The sequence below is a fragment of the Aphanomyces astaci genome (assembly GCF_000520075.1).
Source record: "Aphanomyces astaci strain APO3 unplaced genomic scaffold supercont1.47, whole genome shotgun sequence".
Classification (NCBI taxonomy): Eukaryota; Oomycota; class Saprolegniomycetes; order Saprolegniales; family Verrucalvaceae; genus Aphanomyces; species Aphanomyces astaci.
In genome coordinates, this window is record NW_009798310.1 from 288,691 (window position 1) to 297,245 (window position 8,555).

Sequence of the window (8,555 nt, forward strand, 5' to 3'; positions counted from 1 at the left end):
AATTTATGTACGTGTTCCAGCTGTACAACACTGTACTTACGGCCCGTGCAAGGCCCAATTCCGTCATTCTAGGATTAAAAAGTGGAGTTGTTTACGTTATCGTTATATTTGTGTATAATTGTAAATATTTAGATGATGAAATGAAAAAGGGCAAAAATTGGTACGGGGGCAATAATTAAGACTTACGGGACAGCATTGAATATTAATACCAACCTTGGATACTATGGTTAATATAATATAATTGTTGAATTAAAAGCGTGGATGACATGTGGATGAAATTTGGATGACATTGGATGAAATTGGATGAAGTTGTGGATGAAACCTAAAGTAGTGACCAAGCCTTACGTTGGCCCCGAGCGCCCGGGAGGCCGTCTGCGCAAGCGCGGCCGTACGAGAGCGCGGATCTAAGCTTCTCACTTCACCGAATGATCTATCTTTTCTTCTTGTCGGGCAGCGGCAGGTAGGCCGTAGGCCGTGCCGCTCCCGGACGAGGCCTGTATACAATGACCTAGCATTATCCTAATTTACTCTCATCTATACTAATTAGGATATGACCTAATATTAATGGTGGATGACGTTGGGATGACGTTTGGATGACACATGATACTATCACGGATATTTGAAATCCATATAAATAATTGGTTGTTTACATTACTGTTAATAACGTTAGTACTATTAATAGTACTAGTACTAACTAACTTCGAAGTATAGTATAACTTAAACATGCTGGGAAATCTGGAGGTAACATCAAAACTATTCCGGGGAGTTTATGGTTAATTCTGGTCATCACATACTCTGTACAAATAGTTAGTCCTCAAGTTTGTAACGCTGTATTGTGAATTTGTACAGAGTATGTGATGACCAGAATTAACCATAAACTCCCCGGAATAGTTTTGATGTTTCCTCCAGATTTCCCAGCATGTTTAAGTTATACTATACTTCGAAGTTAGTTAGTACTAGTACTATTAATAGTACTAACGTTATTAACAGTAATGTAAACAACCAATTATTGCCCCCGTACCAATTTTTGCCCTTTTTCATTTCATCATCTAAATATTTACAATTATACACAAATACAACGATAACGTTACCTCTACAGAATCAGCTTTAAAAATGAGTGCTACTATCTCCTCACACTCAATTTCATTTTGTCATGAGAAAAAGCTAAGGGGTCAAAATGAGGGCAATAATTGGCCGTTTACGTTACTACTCTGGCGGCAGAGAATGGGCTCCCTACATGCATTAGTACTGTAGTACTGTACTTCGTGAGATAGCGATGTGAAGTTCATTCTCATATGAGTTTTTGACTACCGTGTTGCTGTTCAGCGACCAGCCACCCTGATCTGGAATCGTTGCGCACGCTTTCGTTTCATTGAGTACAGTGTACAGAGTGTCTGCTTGGTTAAACCAGAAAGGCATCCAGATATCATCCCAAATCTCCACATCGAAGTAAGCCATCACTTGCGCTTTTGGCTCCATTCCCACCACAGGAAAGCCGTGCCGTTGAAAGTCCCGCTTATGACAAAACGGTATGTAGTCGGACCAGGGGGCAGTACCGGTAGTAGTTAGATAGTACTACTGTAGTACTCATCAAATAGGCGGTGTTGGCATCCAAGTTTATCCAATCAACTACCGGTAGGTACTTTGTACTACTGTACTTGATTCGCCAATGTTGGCCAATCATTACAAGTCAATACTACCAGTGGCTTCAACATATGACGAGTAAAAGTCACTGTGGTCTCCGTGTTGGCTGCAGGTTCTTCACAACGTGAACAACGTCGACCGACTGCATACTTGCCGACAACAATCGCAGTAGTCTCCACCACACCAACACATCAACAGGCACATGCACAAGTCGTCCCAGCATTACGCGTACTCAGTGCGGCCGTCAGCTTCCAAGAAGCCAGGAATCTACCTCGTGTCCGAGGAAGACCTGGAAGAATCGTTTTCGATGACCAATACACACATCATGAAGGAGGACTATGTCGTGCTCGAAGAAGGCGCGTTGGTACCGGGCGGGGCCATCAGCATGCTGAGCATGGAGGCGTTATCTTTGTTTGTCCAGTACGGCGCGATCGGGATCGTGTATGGCACCCTGCCATCGCTTCGGTACCCATTGATTAAAGTCTACTTTAACGCCCCTGGGTTTCAGATGGCTGCGTACGGCGCCGTGGTGAACATTCCGTGGACGTTCAAAATTATCATGGGCGGACTCAGCGACTGCGTGCCCGTCTGTGGCTACCGCCGCAAGCCGTGGATCATCTTGGGATGGGCCATCTGCTGCGCCGCCCTAGTCTTTCTCGCGACATTGGATCAAGGCCCTGCCGCCTGCCTCGCCCGGAGCGGCGAATCGTTGGTGTGCCAAACCCCAAACCTATCGGAAGCCGTCGGGGACAACGTGTCCAGCTATACCGTCGGCGCCATGTTCGCCACTCTCGGCTATGTCATGGCTGCGTGCGCATCAGACGCCCTTGTCGTCCAGTACGCCCAGCGCGAGTCGTTGGTCATCCGCGGCCGCATCCAGACAGCTATTTACACGGTTCGCGCGCTCGGCCAGCTCATCAGCTGTGCTCTAGTCGGGGTTCTCATGAACGGAAAGGTAGAGTACGCCGGAACGTTCGACTTTTACGTGCCGGCGTCGGTGATCTACCTCGTGCTGTGCGTACCATGTGTGCTGGCGGTGCTGAGCTCCATCTTTTGGCTCGCGGAGCGCAAGACGGAAAGTGTACCGTTTACAAAGTGGGCGCACCAGTTGTGGCAGCTCGTCCAGAGGCAAGCGCTGTGGCAGATTCTCGCGTTTCGGTTCATTTCCAACGTCTTTCACAACTTTGACTCGACCGCGGGCGGCCCCATCGCCCAGTATTGGGCCAAAGTCCCCCCTGTCACAGACGCCTTGACACGAGGTCTCGGCTACATGATCTTTTCCGGCATTCTGTCAGTCGTGGGGCGGTATGGCCTCAACTGGAACTGGCGGTGGGCTATCGCCATCACCACCATCGCACTGATTGTCATCGACGGCACCGTGTACTTGTTGACCATCTGGGACGTCGTTCGGGACCCGTGGTTCTACACGGGCGTGACCCTGACCGACCAGATTCCGTCCGGTGTCCGGTTCATCGTGTCCGTGTTCGTCGCGACGGAGTTGGCCGACCTTGGCAACGAAGGCGCCGTGTATGGTTTGGTCACGACTGTCAACAACCTCACGATTCCAGTCGCTGCCATCTTGTACAAGTGGGTCAACAGCTACTTGAAGATGACCAACGCGGACTTTGCAAGTGAAATGAAACCAAATGCTAGCGCCGACACCAAGAACCAAGTGCGGTGGCACGTGACGTACTCGTACTTGATCTCGTACGGGTTTAAGCTGCTCTCTCTCGTTTGGCTGTTCCTACTACCTCCCCAAAAAGCCCATGTTCAGCGGTTGAAACGGCAGGGCATCGTGAGTTCGTTCGCGGGGGGGGTGACCGTGGTGCTGTTTGTCGTGTTTTTGACCTTTTCCGTATTTTTCAACTTGGCCTCCATGTACGACGCGACCAAGTGGTGGCGAATTGCGGGGGGCAACGGGGTCGACCCAAAGGCCTCGGCAGCCAAACCATAATATACATGTGGTTCGTATTGGAGTTATTGTTGTCGACTACTAGTAGATAGTTGCTTCCGGCGGTATAGTGAGTTTTAATGTGATCAATTGTGTCAGTATGCTTGAACTACAGTGTACGAGATGGCGCTGCAATCAACTGTACTGTGATGTTAACAAACCGAGAATCCAGCGCCCGTGTGGTTACTGAGTATACGCACGGGCGATATAAACACAGGAAATGTTTGCCAAGGTCCTACAGTAGTACACGTTACTACTCGTACGCTGCCACCATTTGGTCACGTTGTACAGGGTGGGAGTCGCTCCCTGGGCATGGGCCTGGAAACACACACGAGCGATATCAGTTAAACAGTACGAGAATCGACTGGGTCACTTCAGAATCATTGGCTAGAGCGTCCGCTTCGAAGTCTGCGTAGGTCGCTTTCAAGCAATTGTCCGCCCATTTGAACACAATGACGGCCACGGGATAGTTGATAGTCGTGGCGAGACTGTAGACGGCGCACGAGTTGCCCCAAGTGGTTTGGTCTTGAGCAGCTCGAGCAAGTGATGCAAAACGGCCGAGCCAGTGAATTTGACTGGAACTACTGTACCACCAACAAGCGCCAAATGGCCACCGTGGATCAACGCTTGCTTATATGTCCTGCTATCCCACAAGGAAGCGTCCAAGTGGGATAACGAGAAAAATGAAACAGTACAAAGTTGATATTTGAAAACCCATCAATGGTGTGCTGTCGTGGTTGGTCGAAGGCGATGTAAACAAGGCAACGGCACATGCAAGATAGGTTAAGCTGTTGCATGATAAATGATGTCACAGATCAATTGTTCTGAGTGGAAGCCTTGAAGTCTACCGCAGTGTCCTAAGCTCACCTTATTTACAGTGTCAGACCGTGTATTAATACTGTACTAGCTAGCAGTAAGTACACACTCGCTTGTGTCGCCAACGTTGGTTAGGGCGTAGCAAGTGGGTCAACTAGTTCTGACAGATCGTCCACAATACAAGCAACGTGGTAAGCATTGTCGGATTTCCCCAACGCGAGTTACAAGATCGAATATTGACTGGGGGAACACCGATCGCTCACATTGGACCCATGTTCCCCCGTTGACAGAGGTGAGGGGCGTGGGATACTGTACGTGGTGCGTCAACGGTACTGGATCATAGGTATTTCCACCATATCACACATGGTCATCATCGATGGGGTGTAGGGTTTTCACTCGTGCTTTTTGGGGTATGTACTCGTGTCGCGTATTTTGAACAATTTTTGGGGAGTTAACGCGTGCTTCGGGTTTTCACGCTTGCGTGACTTGCGCGTGCTTTTATTGATCGATTAACAGTAAAATAAAAATCGTGTACATGATGGGAGACTTCCAAATCACGCAAATGAGTATTTCGCGTCCGGAACGCCTTCAATTTTTAACATGATGGCAATCCACACGACCCAAACTTGAAGGAGCGATAGCGCGACAACCAACAAGCTTCCCGGCATACAAAAAACTGTTAAACATAGTAAAATTGTTCTATTAGGTTATGCAGTACAAAGGCCAGCATCCTAACGTTATCCGCAATTTGCGACCGGTATTATATACTTCCTCTATTCCAAATTACTGCGGGCAATGGCTTCCCAGCGACCCCAAAAAATCATTTCCTGACCAAATTTAATGAATCCTAGCATGTCATAAAGACAATTCAATTATAAAGGTATTGTCCATTGGCTGCAAAGCGCAAAACCACCAATTTCGCGCTGTAATTTTGATTCGTCATCGGATATCATTTAAAAAATACAAAATAAAAGAGGTTATTTAATTATTCCGGGACCTTAAGATCAATTTTTGAATTTGCCGCCATGGTATTTCCCGCGCACGACGAGAACTCACGAACGATAACAAGTTAGAGGTCATCAAGAGCCACCATCGCCTTCGGCGGTGGTGGCTATGGCCTCTTGGAATTGCCGTTTTCGGACATGGCCAACGTCATGCATCCGGACGAAAAATGGTTCAACGCGGACAAGGATCACCGAAAGGTGTACCTTACCAAATGAGAAGCACACAAAGGCCGAGCGTGCAGAAGCAAGAGGTTCCTTCCGAAGGGCATCTTCCTTGCTGCCGTGACGCGCTCTCAGTACGATGCGCGTGACAATCTTGTCTTTGATGGCAAGATCAGGATGTGGCCCTTCGTCACGAAGACTCCTGCTGCTCAATCATCGCGCAATCGTTCAGCTGGAAGATTGGTGACTACGCTGGTAAATGTAAATGCAGTATAGCAGGACTTCGTGCTGAATCGAGTTTTACCTGCCATCAAGACCAGAATGCCTAGTGTAAGCAAGCAGTTGGTTCAACAGCAGGACAACGACACCCCACATATATATCTCCGACGCGGTGCTCCAGGCTGTAGGCCGTGACGAGTGGGTGGTCACGATGCGACGGCAGCCACCAAACAGCCCGGACTTGAACGTTATCGGCACATCCATGAGGAGAGGAGGTATGGCCGTGTCTGTGTGTATGGGGCTGACCCCACGACTGAGGGCATCTCTCAGCGGTGGGACCGGTCGATGAATGACTGGAATAGGTCCTTTATTGGTCGAGATAGAGTGATTAGATGGTGTGCTATGATCGGCGACGCGAAGGTACTGTACCAATAGCATGTTGTATTTCCATTCCAAATTCTCGATAAAATAGCTTATGCATCTCAAAATATTTACACGCGCAAGTCCCCCAATTCCATATACAGTAGTTGTTATTGATAATACACGTGTAATTCCCTGTTTTTCATAACACGCGTAAAATCCCCAAAAAGCACGCCTGAAAACACTTTTTCCATCATCGATGGCACCGTTTCCTTTTTAACCATCTGGGACATTGCGCGGGATCTGTACAGGTGTAACCTCACATATTGCAGGGAGCGTCCGGTTCATCGTGTTGGTGTTTGTCGTCACCGAGCCGGCTGACGTCGTTGTCAGCATGACTGGGTGGAGCCTCGATGTAACAATGCAAGGTTGCCGACCAAGAATACAGCTTGTCGCATCGTTACTAAAACGATGGCAAGGCTGTCGAACAAGCCAACGATTGTCGCACCATTTATGGGCAAGAGTGTTGAAGAAGCCGTAGAGAAAAATGTTTACTTGATGTAGTTTAGTATATTATACATTTTCGTAGTTGGTAGTTTAAGACGACAATCTCATCATTTTCCAATTTACTCTGTGAAGCTCGCTACCGCTACATTTGGTAGTACCTCCTGGTTCAGTTCGGCAGCAAGGACTAACACCGAGGGGCATAGCTCGGAGGTTATAAGGTTACTCCATCGAGTTTAGGCAAAGGTTCAACGGCGACCTTTCATAGCGCCTAGTGTAAAGTTAGCGACTGCCCGAGTGTTTCTTTTCCACGACAGTACTCTCCTAGTATCCGATATCAGAGTCTAGGGGTAGAGTCGACCGTTAGCAAAGGGACATTTGGTGCGTGTGAAGAGTCACTGCCGACAAAAATGTAAGCGACTGCGGCGAGTGGGAAAGTGAAAGCAGAGCGAGCGGCAGGGGCAGTGGCGAGCGAGAAGGTTATCCAGCGAGACCTACGCAGCGAGGACAGCGACTCAAGTAGTAACTGAATTAAGTACGCTCTCGACGAACTTACCAAGGCCCAAGCAACTTTAAGTCTGTCGTCCGGATACGTAACCGAAGTGATTGACGCACATTTTTGGCGAGACCGAAGTTCGAAGCGAAGAAGCCGAAGGTAGACACTAAAGAAGGCTTAGTTGATTACCAAGCGAGCCTGTAGTAAAACCTTTTTCCAATCAAAAATCATGGAGGAAGTGTTTGCGAGGCTAGTTGCGACTACGGAGCACCAGCAGCAGATGATCCAACAACCGCTGGAGGCCCAAACCCAAGCACAAGCGCAAGTGTTAGCAAATCAACAAGCGCAACACGAGAATCAACTGAAGGCGCAGCAGGAAATGCAAGCAGCGCTAGTTCAATGCGTGTCTAGTGAAACCCGAAGCTGGAAAAAAGTCACCGGCGATGATGATTAAGTCGGGTGTAATGAAGAATGGCAAAGACGTGAAGGTGTTGCTTGATTTTGGAGCGACGCATTCATTTTCTCGAGTTGGGTTGGGAGCCAACGTGAATCGCAACAAGTGAGTAGGCTGTAATACCAGTTTGCATGATGTATCGTGAGATTAACGACGAGTGAGGATAAACTAGGAATCAAACGAAATCAGTCATATTCTTGTCAGTGACGGATGGCCATCACAATAGCCGCTGAACAAATTACATATCCAATCATTTCCAAAAGACCGCCAGATTTCCAAAATGTAGCAGCATCTTGTCATTTATCGAGTAATTGAGTAATTTACCACTAGTTACTTCCTACCCCGAAACCCCGGTCTGCACTTTTGCAATTACTCGAAATCTTAGGACACATTGGCGATGCATCGTGTAGGGTATCACCTTCAGATATGTTAGGTGGCAATTTCAAGTAAATTTTGAAGGATTTAGCCTGTCAAACGCTGTCCAAGTATTTCAATGACTTTGAACTGACTGTGAATGGTAAAACTCCACTCGTCAAGAACGATTGGTTTGGAGGCGACCGATCGTTACGGTAACCTTAATTACCACTGATGCATAGATTCTACTATGTAGTACTTTGCTATGTTTGTACTTTTGAGCGGCCTTTGTGCCTGCAGTTTGTCCTTTGACTCCGATGTGTCAATATATTTAGTCGGCAGCCAATGGGAAATAAGTATTCTTGGAGATGCTCAAAAGACGTAAGGAGTCCAGTTATTTCGAATAATGTACTACTCTGATCCTAAAAGGTTGTCACCTTCCTCTTTTTGGATTGGCGGAATTTTTCTAATTTGGTGCTGTTTTCTTGTCTGATTGGTGCATCGGAAAGCGCAGGATTTCAACTTTGATTGGGTAGTTTTTGCGACTTCTAAGACACATTTGCTATTGAGATATGGGTCCACAAAGTTGAC

At 47.5% G+C, this 8,555-nt stretch overlaps 2 protein-coding genes across 2 annotated transcripts; both read left to right on the top strand.

Moving 5' to 3' along the window:
- Nucleotides 1–1,744: 1,744 nt before the first annotated feature.
- H257_13319 (hypothetical protein) lies at nt 1,745–3,620 on the top strand. The gene has a single exon (XM_009840799.1). It carries the CDS (start codon nt 1,847–1,849, stop codon nt 3,596–3,598), a length of 1,752 nt encoding a protein of 583 aa, XP_009839101.1. The 5' UTR covers nt 1,745–1,846; the 3' UTR covers nt 3,599–3,620.
- A 1,816-nt stretch (nt 3,621–5,436) lies between these two features.
- On the top strand, nt 5,437–7,610 carry H257_13320 (hypothetical protein; the record flags this gene model as incomplete). The annotated part of the gene is made up of 6 exons (XM_009840800.1): nt 5,437–5,439; nt 5,485–5,613; nt 5,754–5,832; nt 5,985–6,128; nt 6,489–6,571; nt 7,392–7,610. The coding sequence occupies 6 exons, from the start codon at nt 5,437–5,439 to the stop codon at nt 7,608–7,610; spliced, it is 657 nt and encodes a 218-aa protein (XP_009839102.1).
- Between the last annotated feature and the right edge of the window lie 945 nt (nt 7,611–8,555).